Here is a 24,983-nt window from a genome sequence, read left to right on the forward strand (position 1 = left end):
ACCTTTTCTTGTTTTGGGTAATTTGGTAACAAAATCCATTGTTATCAATTCCTATTTCCGCACTGGCATTTCTAGCTGCTGCAATAAACCTGAGGGTTTCTGATGTTCAGCTTTGACTTGTGAACAGGTTAAACACTTAGAAACATAAGCTGCTATATCCTTTTTCATTCCTATCCATCAAAAATTTTTTCTTAAATCCTGATACATCTTATCATTTCCAGGATGCATCGTATACTTAGATTTATGGGCTTCTTCTAATATGCGGTGGCGTAGGTTTCCTAATTTAGGTATCCACATTCTTTTCTTATGGAATCTCCAAATTCCATCTGTTCCTTGTTCTAATTCTTTAATCATACCTTTTAACTTTTCAGTGTCATCCTTGATTACTGATTCTTGTGCTTTTCTAATCTGATCATTTAAATCTACTTGCAGATTTAACTTAAGAGAACGTATCCTTTTTGGCTTTTCGTGATACTTTCGACTTAAAGCATTAGCCACTACGTTGGCTTTTCCTGCATGATACTGGATATTACAATCATAATCACTAAGTATCTCCATCCAGCGTCTTTGTCTCATATTTAACTCATTTTGCCCGAAAACATACCTTAAACTCTTAAGATCAGTGAAAATAGTAAACTTACTACCATAGAGGTAATGTCTCCAAATCTTTTGGGCAAAAATTATGGCTCCTAATTCCAAATCATGGGTTGAATAATTCTCTTGATGATTCTTAAGTTGTCTAGATGCGTAAGCTATAACCTTTTGACGTTGCATCAATACACATCCATAACCTAATTTAGAAGCGTCACAATAAACTACATAATCTTCAGTTCCTTCTGGTAACGCTAGTATGTGTGCATGGGTTAGTCTTTGCTTAAGGGTTCTAAATGCTTCTTCTTGTTTTGGTCCCCATTCAAACTTAACAGATTTACAGGTTAGCTTAGTTAAGGGAATGACTATTCTAGAAAAATCTTGAATAAATCTTCTATAATAACCGGCCAATCCTAAGAAACTTCTAACCTCGGTTGGTGACTCAGGGGTTTTCCATTTGGTAATAGCCTCGATCTTAGTGGGATCCACATGAATTCCTTCATGATTGACTAAATGTCCAAGAAACTGTACCTGTTCTAACCAGAATTCACACTTCGAAAACTTAGCATAAAGCTTTTCCTTTCTTAATAAACTTAGAAGTGCGTGCAAATGTTGTGCATGTTCCTCTTTACTCTTAGAGTAAATGAGAATATCATCTATAAAAACAATTATGAATTTATCCAAATATGGCTTACATATTCAGTTCATCATGTCCATAAATGCAGCTGGGGCATTGGTTAAACCAAATGGCATGACAGTAAATTCATAATGGTCGTACCTTGTCCTAAAAGCGGTCTTAGGAATGTCCTCTTCCTGTATCTTTAATTGATGATATCCTTATCTTAAATCGATTTTAGAGAAAAATCGAGCTCCTTGCAATTGATCGAACAGATCATCGATTCGTGGTAATGGGTACCGGTTCTTAATCGTGACCTTGTTTAATTCACGGTAGTCAATGCACATACGTATCGATCCGTCTTTCTTTTTAACGAATAAAATCGGTGCTCCCCATGGTGATGAACTTGGCTGTATGAATCCTTTTTCTAATAATTCGTCTAGTTGTTTCTTCAAGTCCTGCATTTCTGCGGGTGCCAAACGGTAAGGTGCTTTGGCAATTGGTGCTGTTCCTGGTAGCAGGTGGATTCTGAATTCAACTTCTCTGTCTCGCGGTAGTCCTGGTAATTCTTCCAGAAACACATCTGAAAACTGAGACACTACTGGAATGTCTTTTTGTTCTTTTCCTTTAGTGTTAGTAATTATAGAAATCAAATACGCTATAGATCCTTTTCTTATACAACTTGTTGTTTTCATCACAGAGATGAATTTTGTGGATCTAGATGGCTTATCTCCTTTAATTGTGATCTTTTCACCCTTTGGTGAATTTACTTGAATTGACTTTTGATCATATAAAATACTGGCTTTATTGTCTATTAACCAATCCATTCCTAAAACAACATCAAATCCTGCCAGATTCATTGGATAAAGGTTTGCAATAAACTTTTGATTTAAAAATTCTATTCTTGCTCCCTGCAAGATTTCAGAAATCCTAACGGTTTCTCCATTTGCTGTCTCTACCAAACATTCTTGTGGGAGTTTAGTTAATGATTGATTAAGAAGTTTGCAAAACGAAGTATTAATAAAACTTTGGTTTGCACCAGAGTCAAATAATACTTTAGCAAAAACATCATTAACTAGAAACGTACCGGCTATCACGTCCGGAATCATCTTGGCTTCATCTGCTGTCGGAACAAATGCTCTAGCATTTTTAGTGTTCTTGTTGTTCGTAGCTGGAGCTAATTTCAGACAATTTGGCTTTATATGACCTTGTTCTCCGCAGTTGTAGCATATCCTATTGTTAGCTTTCTTCCTGCAGTCTTCTTCCTTGTGTTCCGATATTTTGCAGAAATTGCAATATATGGAGCATCTTCCAGAATGTTTCCTTTTGCAATACTTGCAATAAGGTGCAGAGGTAGAACCTATGTTCCTACGATTGGAATTTCCAGAACGAAATTCTTGGGTAAGTCTTTGAGCTAAGTTCTTCCTTTGATCTTCTTCCCGTGTACGTACTAATTCATCTGTCAAGGTGTTTGCTAGTTCTACAGCTTCTTCTATGGTTTGAGGTCTAGCTGCCTTGACTACATGCCTAATCTCCCCAATTAATCCCCAGATGTAACGGGAGATTAATATTGGTTCTGGTGATGCAAGGGTTGGCACTATTCTAGCATATTCAAAGAATGTAGTAGTATAACCCTTACTATCTACTCCAGTCATTCTAAGGTTTAGGAATTTATTTGCTATTTGTTCCTTTTCATTAGGAGGGCAGAATTTCTTTTCTACCATATTTTTAAAGTCCTCCCATTCCATACTGTAAACCCTATCACTTCCTCTAGACTGGAGGAGAGTGTTCCACCATTCTAAGGCTGAGTTCTTAAACAGATTGGAAGCAAACATTGTCTTATCTTCTTCTGCACATTTACTTATTTTTAAGACTGCCTCAGTCTTTTCTATCCAACGTAAAGCTGCAATGGGTGCTTCATTGCCCGAGAATTCTGTTGGTTTGCAGGACCAGAATTCCTTGTAAGAATAACCATAAGTAATGGTTCTTCTTCTTTTGGGAATGGGCGCTTGAAGTATGGGTCCATTGTTTACGCTGTGTTCAGATTCAGTTGGTCGCTTACTACTATGCTTGCTTTTATTATCAGCTTCCTTAACAGTTTGAATAATAAATGGCATTGCATCTATAATTCCTTGTGCCACTATGTGTTGGATGGCACTATTATCCACTTGGTTTCCATTGTTATTTTTGTTTGGATTCTCATTATTCGGGTTATTGTCATTCAAGTTTTCATTGTTCAGATTTTCCTGGTTCACTTCGTTGTACATCTGAATTTTAAACATTTACCACATATTAATATCACAGAATAATTTTTAATATAGCCAATCACATGACACACATTTTGGTCAAAAGCATCGATTATTGCGACTTACTCTATTTTTATATAATATGCATCTAGTACAAGCCAGAACTGAAAATTAAAATTACAATAGAACTGAAATAAAAATTACACTACTAGTAGTAGGCATCCGTAGTTTTTTTTTCATACACACATATTATATATTATTATATTATATTATTATTATTATTATTACCATCTCCACCATCACCTTCACGGATATGGATTTATACAGAAATCCATCTTGCGCTCGTCGTACATCTAGACGAGTCGCTCTCCCACCTGTCTCATTCTCTCACTACTCTCTAAGATTTCCTCACCAAATGTCCTGAGTTCTTGTACAATTTCTGCACTCATTAGGGGTACAGGTTCTAAGACTGGGTTTGGAATCTGAGGTGCGGGTTCCTGATACGGGTAAGGATTCTCTAAAATCTCCCTAATGAATACATCGTTATCGTAATAGGGATCTAGAGGGTCCAAACCTGGGTAAGCTCCTAGATTCGGCATGGGCATGCCTTCTTGTATGGGGTAACGTTGCACATAGTCCCTATTGTCGTCCCACCACGGGTTATAATCTGGGTCTAAGGGATTTGGTGCTGGTACCCTAGGTATCCCCTTCGGGTTAAAATCATGCATTTCAACTTGATTTTCAGGGTTATTTTCTACTTCCATGGGTTGTAATGGTTGGGGTGATATCAGTTGCTCCAGGTTAGGGTCGGCTGTTGTGGTTGCTAGGATATGGATGTTTGCTATACCCCTATTGAGCATGTCTTGGGTATGAGCATCGGTTTCTCTTTTAGCTGCTGCTAGCACTCGTTGTTCTTGTAACTTTTTCATTCGTTTCCTACGCTCATGTGCTCCCCTACTGAACCATCCTCTCTTTTTCTGAGGGAATGGCTCTTTAGACTGAGCCTTAAATACGAATATTCCTTCTTCATTATCAGCAGAATACCCTGAGAGGTCAGGCTGTGAAGAGGCGCCTTCGCTTCTAGGCGAACCAGACAACTGACGATACGCGTCGGATGGTCCTTGGTCGCTCATACTGTAAACTAACAAATAGTCAAATAACACACAACAATAATATATAATTATGCACGTAGTTCCGTAATTTATTTCCTAACATATGATAATTTGGTGTCAGCAGAACACTTCTGTGGCTGAATCAGCGACTTAGCTCTGATACCACCTTCTGTCGCAACCCCGCCCCCTATCTGTCTCGGGAACGGGCGGCCGCGAACTCAGTGTCGGTGGTATCGGTGTTTATCAATTTGGCAGCAGAAATTACATCAGGACCGTAGTTAAGAAATATTTTATCAGAGTAAAACACCACATTTTATATAGATAATTATATTGGGATAAAACGCAGGTTTTCATTACAACTAATTTATGGGGAATAACCCCATTTTATTAAAACAAAAAACATCTTCTTTTATTTAGGTAACTTTTATAGCCACTTTTTCCAAGCCTTCAGTGCTGTCCAGCTGGCTTCTAGTTGGCTTTCACATGTTGTTACCTGAAACGCGTTTAAAAACATTTTGTCAGTGGGAAAATACTGGTGAGTGAATCCCAGTTTAATCAAGAAGAGATTTATCATTTACAGTATTGATAGCGATTACAATGTTTATGTCTACACAATTACTCATTCAGTACTATCAATCCTTTAAGTGAAGAAAATATCAAGGGAACAGGCACTAGGCCTGAGTGTTGAAGATCTGTAGGATCTCCTTGATCTTACACTTTGCAGGGATGAAGATGATACAGATGCCCTAGACTTTGAGTTACAACTTAAAGGCCAGATAAGGGAACTGCTGATGAGACAATAAAGATCTACAATAATGAAGGGTTTTGGCATTATCTGTTCCAGGGGGAGATTGTTGGGATTGAACCCTATCAGAGGAACATATAATTAAAGCCAAAACAGGATCAGAGCAGTGGATCCAAAATAAGCAGATGTTATGTTTACATTTTTCTCCCCTTGAAAGTGGTTTCAACATCTGATGACCTCCATCCACTGATCCTTTACAACAACTGCTGATCAAGTTAAAGACTGATGAAGACTAAAGCCCTATTAATTAATCTACTGCTATGGGTCAAGCACTGCTAAAGATATCAAGTACTGCTAGAGTCACAACAGTGGAAGGATAAAGCAGTAGTTTAGTCTTTCTTATGTAATGTATTTTAACCAGTAGTTAGCATAGCAGTGTTTGTATTAGATCAGTAGTTAGAGTTTGTTAGGAGGTTAGATGTCACTTTCATGGTGACGTCAGCAAAGATGCCACAGTGGTTTGAGCATGCCTATAAATAGAACAGTACCCTGTACTGTTCTATTAGCTCTTCATCACTTTTCTTCCTGTACGAACAAACATTGTGAGCTCAGGTTGAGGGGGAGTTTGTTACATGCATGCATATTGTAATCGGTGATTGGAATAAATTCAAGCATTCGGTTCAATGTTAAATTTGTGTGTTAAAAGCATTTCTCCTGTTTGATTGTGTGCAAAGTTTATTTCCATTTATATTCCGCTGCATTACTTGTTCATCTTCATCATTTCTTAAACAAAAACACAATAAAAAAGAAACTCAGATCCTAACAATTAGTATCAGAGCTCGGACAATCAAATTTGATTTAACAATCATTTTGACATAAATAGTTCAGCTCACAATCGTTGATACTGATAGTTGTTCGTTTTGTTGAAAAACAGAGTAAGGTTTAATCACGTTCAAAGTTGATTAATCAGTGCCTGTAAAACAACCAGGATGACGTCACAATCACAAGATGCAAACAATAGCATCAGGTCACTCTTCAAACCACCCATGTTGAAACGCAATGTGTACAACATATGGCAGAGAAGGATGGGCCACATCCTTGCTCAACAAAATACCGGATGTTGGAAGTCGGTTATCTTTGGACCACATGTTTCAATGGTGACGAGTGCTGAGGATTCAAAGAAGTTCGAACCTAAAAAACCTGAAAACTATACTGAAACTGATTTTCAAAAGTTTGAACTAGATGCCAAGGCATTTAGCATCGTTGCATCTGCTTTGCCAAATGAAATATATGCTGGACTGTTACACTGTAACAGTGCCAAAGAGTTATGGGATGCACTTAAGGAACAATTTGGGGGGACTGAAGAAGTGCTTGAAAACAATAGGGAAATTCTGAACCAACAGTATGAAATATTTTGTCACATTAAGGGTGAATCATTAACCCAGCAGTTTGAACGATTTAGCTGTCTCATGAGTGAGCTAAAACTTGTTAATGTTGAATTTACCAAATCAGCACGAAATAGCAGGTTCCTTAGGTCACTTCCTGAAAAATGGGATACAATTGCTTTTGTAACAAGAAACTGTGTTGAGTTCAAAGATCTGACACTGACCCAACTTCATGGTAGACTCCTAACCTTTGAAAGGGAGTTGAACCAGAAAAAGAAGTTGCAAGAGTCTGGAAAAGTTGCTGATGACTACTCATTTGGCAGCATAGCTCTTATGGGTCAGGAAGAATCTGGTAGCAGCAGTAAGGATCAGAGTTATGATCATTATATTGACATAACTGCTGGTGGAGCCTTTAACAACTCTGATCCTCACTCTGCAAATTATGCTTTTACTGCAAATTGTGAAAACCAGATGTCAGATAATTTGTGCTTTGAACTCAATAACTTACAGCACTTTGATCCAACTGATCTTGAAGAAATGGACATTTTGCATCAATTGGCTTTGCTTAGTGTAAGAACAAGCAAATTTTATAAAAGGACAGGCAGAAAATTCACAGGGTTACATGGGAATTTAAAAGTGGGGTTGGATAAGTCAAAGATCAAGTGCTATAAGTGCAATAGGCTAGGCCGTTTTGCTAGGGAATGTAGGAGTTAAACCACTGGTCCAATTGTTACTCATCCCAGCTCAAACCCTAGACCACAAAACCAAAGCACTGTGCACTATTCCTATTATACCCCTGCTACCCATGTAAACACTGCTCATTATGCAAACCCTGTTCTTGTGCATTATGTTCAAACCACTGTCCCACAAATTCAGTATGTCCAAGCTCCTGTACCTCAGGTTCAAGTGCAACGTGTTTCACCACAACAAGCTGCACCACCAACAGTGGTTCAACCAAATCAGCAAAACTTTTTCACTCAAGGCTTTGTTGACTGGAGCAGCTTACCTGATGAGCTTGGTGATGAAAATTTTGCACTCTATGCTAATCCTGATGCATCTAATGATGAATTTTGTTTAATGGCATTAGAGTCAATACTAGAAGGACTGGAAACTGAAGAAGGACGGTCAAGTGCTGAAACAGTGGATGAAGTTGCTGAAGCAGTGGTTACTGCTGTTGCAAATGAAATACTGGTGGGAGAAAGTTCAGAACCTTTGTTGGAACCACTGACTAACCCTTGGTCCAAAGAAGAAGAAAAACATGGTGAAAAGGAAGAGAAGGTGACTGATGAGGAAGAGCATGTTTGTGACTGTACCATGATGGCTGCAGCTAAGGGAGCTTCTGCATGCTTAGATAGCCTTTGGTATGTAGATAGTGGAGGCTCCAAGTGTAACACCCCAAAAACAGGTTTGTTAATCAAACCACGTTAATAGTAAAGACGGGTAAAATACCGTTAGTGGTAAAAATTAACCCGGTAAATATTAGGACTCAAATAAATAAACTTAATATTAATTTAAAAGAATGAAAAGAATACTTGAGAAAACAAAAGTATATAAAAAGGGCCCGAGTTAACGGGACTTAAAAGAAAAACGGATTTTTAAACAAGATAAAGTAACTGGGAATAAATGACCTAGTTAGTCATAAGTCTTATAGTGATAAGACAATTTGTTAAAAACACACTACATGTAACTTGTTAAAGTATAGGGACCAAAGGTGACAAACTTGAAGCAAGTTTGTATTAAATAAAACATCCAACACCAAAACACACACTTTAAGTGTGTGTTCTGGTCGTGAATCGCAGGAGAGCCAGGGGGTTCCATGCCCAAACCCTAGCCAGCAAAAATCAAGCAATTGAGAAGCCAAATCGACTCCAAATTGAAATCTAAGCTTGGATTAGTGATCACTTCAGTGAAAGGATCATAAGGTATGTCAAAATTTCCACTTTTGTTCCAACTCAAATCTGGATGAACACATAAGAATCTGAAATTTATGGTTGCATGTTTGTTATATGGATAGAATAGGAACATAGTAGTGTCTAGGAGTAAACCCTAGACAAGTATATGTTGAAATCATGCTTAGCTCAAGTCTTTGTCGATACCAAATTCATGTATGAGATGTTTTTAGGGTTTTGATTTCAAAAGAATAGTGTTATGATATCAAGAACAAGCTTAAACTGAAAGCTGAATTCAAACGATTCTTGATCATAATTTACAGCCGATTTGTATTGGCTGTAACCTGGACAAAACCTGATAAAATCATGTGTTTCTTGAGTCTAAAATATAATTCCAGGAAATATCTTGAAAACCCCACTGGAATCGCATTTTTTCGACGAAAATTGAGCGTTTTATGAATTTTTCCGTATCAAAGGTTCAAGCTGCGTTTTCTGGCAGAATTTTCAGCCCATTACGAATGTCATAACTCAATTTAGGAATTGAGTTATGATCTCAAATTTGTACTATAGAAAGTTCTAAGTGATTAGAAAAATCGCCAATTGGAATTTCGTCAATCGGATAAACGAGGAATTTTAAATGAATTTTTCTGTAAGCTGCAGTCAGAAGTGACGAATCTGATTGCAGCTTAGTAAATGAATTTTCACGAATTTTTGGTAAAGAGTTAGATCTTGAAATTTTAACTCAAGGGCTAACCCTCCGAGAGGTACGCCACATAAAAAAATCATAAATTTTTAGGACTTGTAAACAGGTTAAACAAGTCACCAAAAACAGCCAATTTTCAGTGATATGAAATGCCTAAATGAAATCGCGGCTTACTAGTTAGTATGTAAAAATTGATTTTTTGTTGAGAGTTCGGATGAAATATGCCTAAGTGAGTTCAAAGAACCAAATGTGCATATGAATATGTTGGTAAGTCAATTGACTTTTAAAAGTCAAACTAATCAATGATAAAGTCAAATAGTAGTTTCGACATAGAAAATACGTGAGGTGGAATAGTCGTGAATTGAAATGACTAATCTAACCACCTTGTGAATGATGATAGTTTGTCGCCTAACGAGCTAGGTGGAGGCTTGGGAAAGAAGCGGTCAAACGAATCAAGCACGAGAAGAAAAGCATATTCGGATGCGAGGTAAGTGGAGCTTACGCCCCTTTACATTGCTTGCAAAATTACTTAATTTCAAGTATTGCATATGAATGCTACTAAGTGTTGGTATACAATGTTCCGACACGATTCAATGAGAGTCGGAACAAGGGAAAATGGTAAGAAATCATGAATCATGGTAAAAGGAGTAAAAAGGTAAATTAGTCATGTAATGACGAACAAATAAAAACGGTTTTAAGTAAAACAAGTTAAAGGAAAACCGGGTTAGGTTTAAAGGGATGAAATGGTAACTAAGTACCATCTCATATGGATAAGTGGCAAATTAGACTAAATGGGTCAAATGGCGTTGTTAGCACCATTTGACAATTACATTTGACAATCGCTTGTTGAGTTTTGTAATCACAGGAAATAACATAAGTATGCGTTGCTTAAACTAGAAAGCTTTAAAGCAAAAGTTATGTAAACGGGTCAATACCTTGACCCGAGCCAGGTACGTTTAAATATGCTTTTGGTTAAACATACAATTTTTGGTCAAATATTTAGCGAAAGTCCTTCGTCGTATAGTGATTCATATTCGTGGGTCAAATGCTCAAAAACGGTCATTTGCGTAAAATGATCAACCAATGGGTAAATTTGGGAAAAAGGGATTCATTATGTTAAATCCGCCACAAAATAGTTGTGGTGGAATATTTGTAGTTAATTAGACATGGACTTTTGTGGCGTCAAAAGAAAAGCACAAGTTCTAGACTAAAATGCGTAAATACCTCAAACGGGTCAAAATAAGCATATGGGTGAAATGGAATAAAGAAGGTATATAATTCTATAATCGGAACCTAATATGTTAGACATTATTGAATTTAATAGGTTGGTGAGAAATAAGGGTCGAATAAACTTGTATGTTTGATAAAATCACACACGGGTCAAATTTTGGTAAAAGAGTATTAAGCCGAAGACTTAAAAGTCTTAAATTTTATCAAGCCGGATATCGGATTTTAACACTATATGATGGAGAATCAAATTTTAAACATGCAGGAAGCAACGGTAAGTCAAACGGATAAGCGGTTTGAAAGATACGAAAGATTTCGTGTCAAATTACGGCAAAATGGAAAAGTTGCATACAGGGCCCACCGTAACTTACGGTGCCACCGTAAGTTACGGTGGAGCTGATATGGTTACGGTGGTAACCTACTGTTGTACGGTAGAAGAGTATGAACTCAGGAGCCACCGTAACTTACGGTGCCACCGTAAGTTACGGTGGAGATTATTTTTTTTAGTCCTTGTTTTCTTTTGAACATCAATTGTTTCCCGTACTCGTTTGGACATGATTTAAACCCCGTAAGACTAAAGCATTTCATGTTTATGAAATGTAGGTACACTTTGGGATGCCGGAAGACGATCAAGCTCAACGAAGAACCGAACACACTATAGATACACGCTTCCGCACTTTGCTATGTTGTAAATTTTAAACAACGAATTCAACCACGTGATGTAGAATAACCTATGATTTGTAAAAGTTTTAGTAAACCCGTATTTCCGATGTATATGTAATTGTAATTACATGATTGTTTTCGAAAAAAGATTCATTAAACCTTAAATTAACTTAACGGGTGTTACACCAAGCACATGACAGGATGTAAAGCCCTACTCAAAGATTTCAAAATCCATGGAGGGGTGATATATCCTTTGGTAATAATAGTAAAGGGAAGGTTCTGAGGTCTGGTACAGTATAGTCTGGTAATGTTAAATTTGAAAATGTCAATCTAATAGACAATCTAAAATTCAACCTCCTGAGTGTCTCACAAATGAGTGATAAGGGCTATGGCTCATTCTTCACAAAGGATTGTTGTAGGATTGTTGGACCAGAAATGGTTAAAAAGATTGAAGAAATAATAAAAAAAATGGAAAAAATCAACTTGTTGCTCAAAAAAGTGGCAATGTTTATGTTGTTGATTTGTCAAAAGAGAACCCTAGGACTGATGTCTGTCTGTTCTCAGCTGCCTCTAACAAAGAGACAGAACTATGGCACAGGAGATTGGGGCACACAAATCTCAAGACAATCACTGCTAAATCCAAACAGTGGTTAGTAAGAGGTTTACCTCAAAAACTGTTCACCTGTCCTGAGCATTGTGTTTCCTGCCTAAAAGGAAAACAACATAAAAGCTCATACAAATCAATTGAAGAGTCCAAAAGAACCAAGTGTCTGCAAATGCTCCACATGGACTTGTTTGGCCCAGTTAAAGTCATGAGTCTTAGGAAGAAAAGATATTGTTTGGTTATTGTTGATGACTTTTCTAGGTTTACATGGACCTTCTTTTTACATTCCAAAGATGAGACTGCAGGCATTCTGCAAGACTTTGTTACACAGGTTGAAAAACAGTTTGATCTTCCAGTGAAAATCTTTAGGAGTGACAATGGCACAGAGTTCAGAAATAAGGAGTTAGATGATTTCTGTGTGTCAAAAGGAATTGTAAGGCAGTACAACATTCCAAGAACACCAGAGCAAAATGGGGTTGTTGAAAGAAAGAACAGAACTTTGATTGAGGCTGCCAGAACCATGCTTGCAGATTCAGGTTTGCCAGTAACTTTTTGAGCAGAGGCAGTAAACACTGCTTGCTATGTCTGAAACAGAGTTTTAATCAACCCTTGACATCAAAAGACTGCTTATGAACTGTTGTATAAAATAAAGCCATTGATTTCATATTTCAAAGTTTTTGGCTGCCCATGCTTCATTTTAAACTTAAAAGATTCTATCTCAAAGTTTACAGCTAAAATTGATTGTGGTTATCATCTGGGATACTCAACCACTGCTAAGGCCTACAAAGTGTTTAACACAAGGACTAAGACAGTGGAAGAGACTTTGAATGTAAAGTTCAATTAACTTTCATCAATGAAAATCCCAGCAAACCCTGCAGATTTATTTGATCTTGATAAATTCACATTTGAGAGTGTTGCTGTCAAGACTAACAATGCAGGTCCATCAGAAAATTCTCCATCAGACTTTGGATATGAAGTCATCATTCCACAACAAAAGTCTGCATCAAATGGTAGAGCAGTAGATGTTCAAAACAGCTGTCAAAGTTCAACCAATGCTACCTTAACAGTTGTTGACCAAAGAAGCCCATTAACCCATGCTTCCACATCATCAAACATTGTTGATAAAAGTCCTCAAACAGTGGATCAAAGTCAACATGTGTCCACACCATTACCTCCTATTCCACCACCTTTTGAAGCCACTGCTGGATCATCAAAGTCACCAGCAGTGGTTAGCTCAGATGATTCACATCTGCAGCCCTCACCATTAAATGCCATTCTTCCATACAAAGGAGATCTTATCTTCTTGAGGTCTCATCCACCTGACCAAATCATTGGCAACATCAGTGAAGGGGTGCTCACAAGAAGTCAATCCCAAAACATCTGTCTTTTTGCTTGTTTCCTATCTCTCCATCAGCCAGTCAAGTACCAAGAGGCACTAAAAGACAACAGCTGGGTAGAAGCCATGCAAAAGGAGCTCCAACAATTTAGAAGACAACAAGTTTGGGAGCTTGTACCATTGCCAAAGGGTGTGAGTCCCATTGGCACAAAGTGGGTCTTCAAAAATAAAACTGATGAAAGGGACATTGTTGTCAAGAATAAAGCCAGGCTTGTGGTTCAAGGGTTCAGACAGGAAGAGGGCATTGACTATGATGAAACATTTGCCCTTGTAGTAAGATTAGAAGCTATTAGACTATTCCTGGCCTTTGCTGTTAACCACAACATCAAGGTGTATCAAATGGATATCAAATGTGCATTCCTCTATGGTAAGATTCAAGAAGAGGTTTATGTTTTTCAACCTCCAGGCTTTGAGGATCCATTTAATCTAAATCATGTCTACAAGCTAAATAAAGCTTTGTATGGCTTGAAACAAGCGCCAAGAGCCTGGTATGAAACTCTTTCCACCTTTCTACTTTCCATTGGTTTCACAAGAGGTAAAATAGATAAAACATTGTTTTTGAAATCGAGAGGGAAAGACTTGATGATTGTCCAGATTTATGTGGATGACATCATTTTTGGAAGCACATGTAATAAAATGTGTGAAGAGTTTAGGAAACTCATGACAGCTGAGTTTGAAATGAGTGTAATGGGTGAACTGCAATGCTTTCTTGGTCTCCAAGTAAGGCAACTGCAAAATGGCACTTTCATCCATCAAGGCAAATATGCCAAAGAACTTTTAAAGAAATTTGAGATGGATGATTGTAAACCATGCAGTACACCCATAGCAACAAATAAAGTAGTCATGTCTGATGAAAAGGATGATTTGGTTGATCAAACTTTATATAGAAGCATGATTGGGTCTTTATTGTACCTAACTACATCTAGGCCAGACATCATGTTTGCAACATGTGTTTGTGCAAGATCCCAATCAGCCCCTAGAAAGTCAAACCTTATTGCTGTAAAAAGGATATTCATATACCTAAAATGTGCTCCCACACTTGGTATCTGGTATCCAGCTGATGGAAATATCAAGCTTTCAGGTTTCTCAGATAGTGAGTTTGCTGGATGTGACAAAACAAGGAAGTCCACTTCAGGAGGGTGCCAATTCCTAGGCAATTGCTTAGTGTCTTGGCAAAGCAAAAAGCAAGCAGCTGTTTCCACATCCACTGCTGAGGCAGAGTATATAGCTGCTGCAAGCTGTACAGCCCAACTGCTTTGGCTTCAAAATAAGTTGTTGGATTTTGATATCACTGCCTTAAAGACACCACTAATGTTGGACAGCCAGGCAGTAGAAAATATCATCAAAAATCCAGTTTCCCATTCAACCACCAAGCACATTGATATCAGACATCACTTTGTGAGGGATTGCTATGAAAAAGGTTTGATTTCTCTGCACCATATTCCAACTAAAGATCAGCTGGCAGATGTGCTAACCAAAGCATTAGACACATCCACCTTTGAAAGCTTAATCTCTAGGATTGGCATGCTGAACATGGAATAACAAGCAAAATCTTGTTTTTCTATGAATAAAAGCATTAAAATGTTTTCAGAAAATCAAAAATCCATCCTTAAAAATAGCTAAAAATGAATTTTTCATTAAATCCTTAAAAGTCTGCCATAACCACTGTTTTGTTCAAACATCTGTTCCACTAAAAGCTGTCCACTGCTGAAAGTCAACCCCTGTTCTCTCATTTTCTTGGTAATCACTGTTGTTCAAAATCAGTGTTTTATCCACAAATAAACTATCCACTGATAGTAAAAGTCACCCGCTGTTTTCATTCTAACTGTTACAACCACTGATCTTGTTCCATCAGTGGTTTCGTAAAACACTTGTCCTTCATTATTCATCAGGGGTTGGCACGTGGACAGTACATATCGGTCAGATCTTTTGTAACCGCTGCCACGTCAGCATTCACTTTTTCTTCTATAAAACCCTGAGCAAAACCCCCAAACAGGGTTTTTACTTTCGAATCGAATTCACAAATTCTTTTCTCAAAACAGTTATCATCCATTTCTCTCGAATCATTCATCAATCTTCTTCTTCAAAATGGCTAACTCACCGTCTTCGTCCTCTGAAAAACCCACTGAACAAGCCATAGAAATCCCATACAAAGCTCCTCGCAATTATTTAGGTCTACTCACAAAACCCACTCACATTGAAACTTTGAATTCCACCATTGATGCTCTTTCGTCTTCAAAGTACAAAACTTTGTTGACTGCTGATGCTCCGATTTACCTGAAAACCCAGAGAGAATTTTGGAAAAATTCCACTCTTGAAACTCAAGGTGAAGACATAATAGCCATCAATTCCTCAATAGTGGGTAAACAAGTTAAAATCACACCACAATCCATTTCAGAGGTATTCGAACTCGATGATCAGCAAGGTAAAACTTCTTTTCCTAAAAGCGAGTATCAAACTGATTTTCTTGAGAGGGGGTATGCAGAAGAAATGAGAAGGGATACCTTACAAAAAGGTAACTTTCCTCCTGCAACAAGATTTTTATTCCATACCCTCTTGATGTGTGTCTCAAATAATACAACTGCTTTTAACGAAATACCATTAAAGATCTAATACCTGAGTTATGCTATTTTACAGAATGAAAATTTTAACTATTCCCAGGAGATCTTTGATGACTTGGTCAAAAATGTTACTAGCAAAGCATTTTTACTGTTTCCAAGGTTTTTGAGTTTTTATTTTCAGAAGAAATTTGGAAAGGATGATGCACATGTGCTCATCCAAGGTGAACCTTTTCAAATAAATGGCTTAACACCTGAAACTTTTACAAGATTATCAAAGCCTAGTAAAACAAAAGCAGAGGCTCCTGAGCAGAATTTAGCAGCTACCACTGCTCCTCAGGCACCTGCTGCTGAGCCCACTGCTCTAGGTGATCACAGCAGCAAAACAACTGCTGTGAAACCCACACCTAAAACCACCAGAAAGCCAAGACAAAAGAAAACACAAAAGCCCCCCAAACCAAAAACAAAAAGGCAACTCTGGAAGATGAGATCCCAGAGCAACTGCCAGTGACAACGCAAAAGTCACAAGAAACCACTGTTGCTACTTCCTCACAGCAGATGGTAGAAAGATCTCAACCCATGCCTGAAACTCCTCCTGCTTCTTCTAAAAAAGAACAGGTTGTAAGAATATGGACACCACAATATGATGCTCTGGAATCACTTGGTTCCATCATCCACAGCCCACTACCCGGGGCAAATTCTCTTTCTACACCCATACTCAGTGCCACAATTCCCCCACAAACAAAGCTATTGTTGGATGCTCTTGATTTGAACCGGAGACAAACCAGTCCTTCTCACTCGCCTGTCATTGAGAACATACCTCAACAAGTGACTGGGTCTGGTATTTTAAACATTGCTAACCCACCAACAACACCTGGGGAGGTTACACCCCTTGAGTTACAAGTAACTCTTGGTGGTAGTTCAAGTGAAGCAGCTACTACAAGTGCTGAACCCACTAGTTTGCATTTGGACAGTAGTTACATCAATAAGACTTCCTTGAAGGCAATTCCTACTTTGGGAACCATGGTGCATCCAGTATTTACTGGTTCACTAAAAGTGGTTACCCAAACTGAAGGAAAAGTCCCCAGTTCCAAGAAAAAGGGGCATCAGTGGATGACTTTTGGAATACTTTCCCTGAGTCAACCATTGTTACAACCACTGAATATGGGAAATCAGATGATCTCATTAAGTTAGGTGATGGTTTAATGTACCAAGAATTGATGGCTAGAGTTGACAAACTGGATACATCTGTTGCAGAAATCAAAGACATGCTGCAACAGTTGTTGAAAGTTCAAAAGGTACCACCCACTGCTGCACCAACTCCAACAACTGCTCCATCCTCTGCTCCTTCTACAGATGAGCTGTGGAGTTTGTTTCAACCGCTGCTCCAACATCAAAGAGAATTAGCTGATCAGCAACATGAGATTCAAGTTCAAAAGATCAGAAATCTCACGGAGTCAAGGTTTAAAGATACCCAGGCTGACATCAAGGCTATAAAGGCCCATTTGCTGAACACCACTGGCACTGCTACTCCCACTGTTATCTTTGTGGATAACCCTCCAACAGATAATGCCAAAAAGGGGGAGAAATTAAAGCAGTTAAAAAAGAAAGGGTATGAAGATGGCCTGTATATTGAACCACAAAAAGATAGCATGCTTGAAGACATTCCCTTGCCAGATGGAACCAAAAAGACTGATGTAACCACAAATGCACTTGCTGAAGCAAAAGCAAGTGTAAAAAGGGATAGGGAGGCTAAGGCTAAAGCCAGGTGGGAACGGGAGAAAAGAGCTTTTATGGAGCTGAATGAGCAGGGTATTTCTGAGCCAAAGGATGATAAAAATCCTGAGCCAAAAAGAAAGAATCCCACTAGAAAAGTGAGGGAACCCAAACACACACCATCCAGACCCACAAAGCAAACCTCCAAACCTACTAAAACCTCCACACATCAATCTTCCACCCAAACAGCTGTTGCAACACCTGCTGTATCAACAACTGTTGGTACTTCAGTGGTTTCAGTAGTTGTTAAACCAACAACCACCACTTCAACTTCAACCACTGCCCCACCAAAAATTCCATCACCACCAAAAACCACCTCACCACCAAAAACAACTACAAAACCACCATCACCTCCTGCCAAAAAGCAGAAGACAGCTGATGACACATCATCAGTTGCAATGACAACAGTGGTTGAAACACCAGTTGTTTCAATAACTGTTAGTCAGCCAACTTCCACTTCAATCACCACTTCACAACCATCTATAACACCACCAGCCTCTCCTAAACCCAAAAGGAGAAGGATGATTTTGAATGATGATGACCCTTCACCACCACAAACAACTTCACAACCTTTGTCACTTGTTACCATTCCAAATCTTGTTCCTCTCTCTTCAGCCCAAGTACAACAACCAAACACTGCCATCACTCCTGCAGGTGTCCAATTTCCTTTGGAACTTATAGCAGTCAGAGAAGAGATCATATCTTTTTATGCTGAAGATGACCCTGCTAAAAAGAATCTACCATCTGTCCAAGGATATCCAAGGCCAAATAATATTGAAGAGTATTTGAAGATAAAGGCTCTACAGGCTGAGGATATTTCTAAGAAAAACACCCAAGGAAATTCTGACAAGGAAATTCAAAGACATTATCAATTCATGCTTTCTCAAGTCAGTACATTGGAAAGGTTTGTAAAGAATCTCTGCCAGCAGTTGTCTGAAAGAGATGATGAAACCTTGAAGAAACATTATGTTGAGCACATTATGGCCTTCAAAAGGTACAAAGGTGACAAAACTCAATATAAAGAATGGACAGTTGGTGAACTCAAAGAGGAGCTGGAAAGAATTGAAAAAATGAATAAAGACAAAGTGAAACACACTCCTCCTGTTTGGTCAAAATACATGAAGAATGTACCAGACAAAGTGTTAGAGCTGAAGAGGATGAAAGAGGAACTAATCACTGCTGATTTTGGGTCAAGAAATCAAGTGTTAAGGTGGAAAGAAGACAAAGTCAGGGCCAGCTACAAAAAGTTGGAGGAACTAAGAAAGAAAAATCCAAAAGTTCCACAAAAACCTAACTATCCTGAATCAGAGGTTTCAACAAGACCACCAAAACTGCAAGTCAGGAAAGCCACTGCTCCACCTGGTGCCATCCTTTATCAAAGAAGGAGGCAAAAATAGATGGATGCAGAAACAACAGAGGATATAGCAGCAGGTGATGAAATTATCAAAATGGTCCTCAAAGATATGATAGCTGATATGCCTGAACTTGCTCAAGCTCAAAGCACTGCTCAGACAGTTATCACCAAGCCACCATCTCCCAACTTATCCTCAAATAAAAATCTCCCAAGAAACCCACTGGATTCAAAGACACTAAAGTGGAAAACTGACAAACAGACCCACGTATTGACTCTGATCAAATCCAGTGGAGAAGTGAAGAAAATATCAAGGGAACAAGCACTAGGTTTGAGTGTTGAAGATCTGCAGGATCTCCTTGATCTTACACTTTGCAGGGATGAAGATGATACAAATGCCCTAGACTTTGAGTTACAACTTAAAGGTCAGATAAGGGAACTGCTGATGAGACAATAAAGATCTACAATAATGAAGGGTTTGGCATTATCTGTTCCAGGGGGAGATTGTTGGGATTGAACCCTATCAGAGGAACAGATAATTAAAGCCAAAACCGGATCAGAGCAGTGGATCCAAAATAAGCAGATGTTATGTTTACATTTTTCTCCCCTTGAAAGTGGTTTCAACATCTGATGACCTCCATCCACTGATCCTTTACAACAACTGTTGACTTACAACTGCTGATCAAGTTAAAGACTGATGAAGACTAAAGCCCTGTTGATCAATCTACTGCTATGGGTCAAGCACTGCTGAAGATATCAAGTACTGCTAGAGTCACAATAGTGGAAGGATAAAGCAGTAGTTTAGTCTTTCTTATGTAATGTATTGTAATCAGTAGTTAGAAGAGCAGTGTTTGTATTAGATCAATAGTTAGAGTTTGTTAGGAGGTTAGATGTCACTTTCATGGTGACGTCAGCAAAAATGCCACAGTGGTTTGAGCGTGCCTATAAATAGAACAGTACCCTGTACGGTTCTATTAGCTCTTCATCACTTTTCTTCCTGTACGAACAAACATTTTGAGCTCAGGCTGAGGGGGAGTTTGTTACATGCATGCATATTGTAATCGGTGATTGGAATAAATTTAAGCATTCGGTTCAATGTTAAACTTGTGTGTTAAAAGCATTTCTCCTGTTTGATTGTGTGCAAAGTTTATTTCCATTTATATTTCGCTGCATTACTTGTTCATCTTCATCATTTCTTAAATAAAAACACAATAAAAAAGAAACTCAGATCCTAACAGTAACGTGTTCCACATTTTGTATACAAAACCCCAACATACCGGCAGTAATTGAAGACTACAAAGACTCAATCACTACTTAATCACATTGTAAAATATTTAAGGTTTTGTAAAAAAAAATTTAAAAAGGAGATTACTCACATTGTTATCTTAGGTTTTCTGTAAGGGTTTCCTGGTGATTATCTATAAATTACACAAATGCACTCGCGTTAGTATAATAACCTATTTTAACACAATTAATACCCTCCCCGAGACGACATTCCAACGACTACGCCGGGCAGAACCACGACAGCCGTTACGGAACCCTAGATCAATCGGGCAGAGTATCTAATACGTATCCAGGGGGTTATGATACTTACAACGGAGCAGAACTTCATTATTTAGGGGGGTATTATACCCGGAAATTATGATTGCTATTCATAAATTAGAGAAAGAAAGTGTTTTTGGTGCAATTCGGGACTGAAGGCCGATGCCTCCTATTTATAGGTGACCTTTCACCTTCTCGCGGCCCGCGTAAGAGAAAGGAAGGGTCTACGCGGGCCTCGACATAGGGGCGTAGACCTTAGCCTTGACCGGTCATCACAACTAGCTTTGACACGATCGTGACACGTGTCAGCTCAGGGTTTCACCGCGTTGACGGGCTGTCGCGCCCCGCGTAAGAGACCTTGATGGTCTACGCGGCCCGCGAGCGACACAAAAACTTGTTTTTATTTTATTTTTTAATTATATATTGTATTTTGGGCTCGGTTTTTACATACGGGGTGTATTTTGAGACATATTGGGATATTTTAATATATTTTAGGGCGTCGAGAATATTTTGGAGGGTTGTTATATACAAGAATAGTTTTACCATCACCAACAATTATATTTTGTAAAATGCCCTTATTAGAAAAAAAAATGAGAAATTAACTTGCTCGTGAGTCATGTGGCCGGTTACATCAGTGTCCATGTACTTGGTTGGATCGAGTTGCTGAAGGGACAAGGTGTAAAGCGCCTGTCCGATGTCTGTAGGTGTATAGTCGGCTGCATAAGCTTTATTGGGCATTGGCCCAAGAACACAAGGAGCAGGCAACATGGGCCTGGGTGTAGTGGGATAAGGGCACGGTGGGCTAGCAATCCAAGGGGCCCATGGTTGATTAGTGTATACCATAGGTGAATTGGGCCATTGTGCATAAGTGGGCCAAGTAGAAAAACCCATCGGCTACTGCTGTTGGGCAGACTGTAGTGCGCCGCTGCTGTTCCCGCGTCCATGGTTGCGCCGCCACAACCTCTGCGTCCGCGGTTTGGTTTTCAATACGAGAGTCATATCTTTGTGTGGAATCTGAAGTGTTGGCGTTGAGAGTAGTGCCGCCGATCGAAGTTGAGCCATGGTTCATCATGCAAGTTTCTTCAAGACAGAGTCTTGACCGAGCATCATAAAAATCAGGCAGAGGCTTCGTATGTTGCAGCAACATAGCAATCCATTCGTACTGCTCGTTTAGACCCGTGATAAGTTGGAGGACCAAAGTTTCCTAAGTGACCGGGGCTCCGACATTAGCCAATTGATCTGCAATGACTTTAATTTCCTGGTAATGAGATGACATATTCTTAAAGTTATCAAGTTTTGTGTTAGCGAAACATTGTTTGATATGAATTGCCCTCGAATCTTTGTTATCTAGAAACATGTTTTTAAGAGCCTTCCAGGCATCATAAGCAGTAGTGTTGGGCTTGAGGATCGTGTGGAGATTGTGCTATTAGTCCACTAAAGGAGAATAACATCAATCTGATCCCACGTGTCATCAGTTTTAGGAGGAGCAGTTTTGTCTTTGTCTGAGGAGGTAGAAGCAATTGGTGTTTCAGGTTTCGGTTGTAGGTGGTCATACACCCGAAAAGCCCTGCAGTGGACTTTGAATAGTTCTGACCAAGAACCATAATGACTGGTCTCGATTTCAAGTGTAACACGGATGAAGTTCTTGATGTTCGAGGCGGTGACAGCAGGGTGAAGCTTGGTATCCATGAGAACCGAAGAAGGTGAGCCGGAGAGAGGGAGGATTACGACAGTAGAAGAAAGCCAAAAATTTTAGGGTTTAGGAGGAGGAGGATCGGTTTTGGCGTGATACCATATAGGAAAATAATTCGATGATCCTATTCATAATCCCAGCGGGTATGTATACAAGTTACAACGTATATCTCTTGGCATAGAGATAATATTCAGTTTCTATAGATAATTAAACAAATCCCACCTCATTCGTAATAAGGAATGCACGACCTAAAATACTATTAACGCATTTGAGTGCTTTAGTTACGGATGGGGAATAAAACAACTTCATAGTTAAGTGTGTTTGCATTAGATATAGGTGATCCTCTAAAGCCTCTCTCCGTGTAACTAAAAAACAAAACCACAAGCTCGTGTAGCAAAGTGAACCGTATTGGGCCAAACTCGTTCCCTATCTATCCTCATCCTTAAAATTTAGGAAATCACCTAAAACATCTCTTCATCCCATTCCACATGCCTATGTTTATTAGGGAAAACTAAAATGAATCCCCATATTTGTGGAAAGATAAAGGGAATCCTATTTTTAAGGGATGGAGAATAGGGTGCGGGAGGTTTTTAAAAAAATCAAAGATAAATTTAGGGAAATTGTGATTTTGAGTTAAATTATAGATTTGAGGATATGAAGTGAGATGTGAATGTTCCAAGAGGTTGGTTGGTATTGAACCCATTCCAGTTTGGCTTAAAAGTTAACCTTCCAATTTTGTTCTAATTTAATTAGTTTGTTTAAAACAACAGTTTTGAAGTTAGAGATATTATGATCATGTTTGTAAGATTCAAACGGTTTATAGACAAGAGTTGATATATGATGATTGTGTTTGTAAGATTAAAACAAAAACTAGAAAGAGTTTTTAAAATGAGTAAACTGCAATTTTACCCCCTGGGGTTTAGGGTGATTGGCACCCTTACCCCCCTAACGAAATAATTGCAATTTTACCCTCCAACGTTGCTGTTATGTCGCAAAATTACCCCTATTAACAGATTCTGTCAAGTCAACGTTTGTTTTGACTGTTATAATATGTGAAAAGTCGTTTTTGCCCCTGTCTTATTAAAATTATATAAAAAATCAAGAATCAAGTTCATCATCATCATCAGTTCATTCTGGGTGTTGGAAGCCAGATCCACAAATCACCTACAAACAATTACTCTCATAATTCATTCAACATCAAATTTACACAAATCATCAAACCCTAAGTGCCCTAACAACAACAACAAATCCAGATCCACAACACAAATCGCAAAATCAACGAAACAAGTTCATCATCATCAGCAGCAGTTCATTCTTCATCATCATTATCATCATCAGCAGTTCATTCTGGGTGTTGGAAGCTAGATCCATAAATCACCTACAAACAATTACTCTCATAATTCATTCAGCCCTAAGTGCCCTAACAACAACAACAAATCCAGATCCACAACACAAATCACAAAATCAACGAAACAAGTTCATCATCATCATCATCAGTTCATTACCACCACCACCACCTCCTTCTCCTCTTCTGACCACCGCCACCATCAACCGGAAAACAGAATCAGCAAAATACTCATCCCACCACTCTCTCTCTCTCTCTCTCTCTCACTCACCTCCGCCCTTGCTCACCTCCGCCAACGCCGTTCACACCTCTGCGGCTCTGCCCTTCCCCACCTTCATCAAGTTCCTCAAGTTCCCAGATTCATCATTAAGTTCATCAGTTCAGTTCATCATCATCAGTTCCCCCAACACCTTTTGAAAGTTCCCAGATTCTAATCCTTAACTAACAAAATCAAACCTGTTGAAAGCTCTTCAACGTTTTCCCAAAGTTCCGACCAATTTCCGGCAACGCTTTAGGGCCAAACAGAAGCGTAGCAACACCGGCAATAACCGCAAGCTCCGGCACACCTAAACCGAACATACAATTAACCGATAAACCTGTGTTTTTTACTGGATCTGTGTGCGTGAACCAGATTCAAGGGTTTGAAAGTGTTGGTGAACAAGGATGAATTGGAAGAAGATAAAAGTGTTGGTGATGTGCATGGTGGTGTGTAGAGTGAGTTGAGATTCAGTGCGGTTGATGAAATCGCCATTTTTGTAGAGAATTTGTTGCAAATTTGATGGAAAGTTGTAGGAAGATATTTTGGAGTGAGTTGAAATAAATGAGTGGAAAGGAGGTAGGTAGAGATGTTGACTCTGAAGATGATGATCAAATTATTTATTGTTTATTTTTGTAGAGAATTTGTTGCAGATCTGTTACTTGAAGATGATGATGATAATTTGAAGATGATGATGGATTGTGAGTTATTTGAAGATGGTGATGATAATTTGATTTTATAAATAATAATAATAAAAAAAATAATAAAAATAAAAATAATAATAAATATAGGGTAAGATTACTAAAATACCCTTACCTATAAGGGTCAAACCGTTGACTGACGCCGGGGGGTAAACTTGCGACATAACAACAACGTTGGGGGGTAAAATTGCAATTATTTCGTTAGGGGGGGGATAAGGGTGCCAATCACCCTAAACTCTAAGGGGTAAAATTGCAGTTTAATTGTATGATTCTAATATTTTTATTAAAGTTTACTGTAAATCTATTTTTTTATATTGTTAGTAAATCTAGACACCTTCTAAGAGCATCTCCAATAAGGGGCATTTTTTCTCATTCTTTAGGGTGCCTAGTTGGCACATGCCCAACCAATCATATTCTTTCTCTCACTTGCCCCTCTCACAAACACATTTTTTCTCTCTCTCCTCTCTTCTCTCTCCTCTCTCCTCACTACACTCACATAACTCATACTCATCCATTTTTTCTCATTTTTCCTCACAAACATCTTCACATCCTCTCTCCTCCACCTCACACCCTCTCTCCTCCAC

General features: G+C 38.6%; 1 protein-coding gene and 1 long non-coding RNA gene across 2 annotated transcripts; one reads left to right on the forward strand and one right to left on the reverse strand.

Annotated features, from left to right (window-relative positions):
- Window positions 1–8,482: 8,482 nt before the first annotated feature.
- Window positions 8,483–11,277, forward strand: LOC110918109. The gene is made up of 3 exons (XR_002581071.2): window positions 8,483–8,617; window positions 9,688–10,237; window positions 11,118–11,277. It is a non-coding gene; the product is annotated as an uncharacterized LOC110918109 (long non-coding RNA).
- Window positions 11,278–23,257: 11,980 nt separating this feature from the next.
- LOC110920081 (sec-independent protein translocase protein TATA, chloroplastic-like) lies at window positions 23,258–24,193 on the reverse strand. Its single transcript, XM_022164317.1, has 4 exons — window positions 24,052–24,193; window positions 23,899–24,008; window positions 23,714–23,787; window positions 23,258–23,261 (listed from the first exon to the last, which is right to left on the reverse strand). The coding sequence occupies exons 1-4, from the start codon at window positions 24,191–24,193 to the stop codon at window positions 23,258–23,260; spliced, it is 330 nt and encodes a 109-aa protein (XP_022020009.1).
- Between the last annotated feature and the right edge of the window lie 790 nt (window positions 24,194–24,983).

This window comes from Helianthus annuus, chromosome 16 (genome assembly GCF_002127325.2).
Source record: "Helianthus annuus cultivar XRQ/B chromosome 16, HanXRQr2.0-SUNRISE, whole genome shotgun sequence".
NCBI lineage: Eukaryota > Viridiplantae > Streptophyta > Magnoliopsida > Asterales > Asteraceae > Helianthus > Helianthus annuus.

Bases quoted from the DNA above. Each gene is read 5' to 3' on its own strand.
- LOC110920081 (XM_022164317.1), bottom strand. From the start codon at position 24,193: ATGGCGATTTCATCAACCGCACTGAATCTCAACTCACTCTACACACCA. The intron at 24,009-24,051 runs GTAAAAAACACA...TGTTCGGTTTAG, and splicing joins GGTTCACGCACACAGATCCA to GTGTGCCGGAGCTTGCGGTT. The intron at 23,788-23,898 runs GTTTGATTTTGT...TGGGAACTTGAG, and splicing joins CGTTGAAGAGCTTTCAACAG to GAACTTGATGAAGGTGGGGA.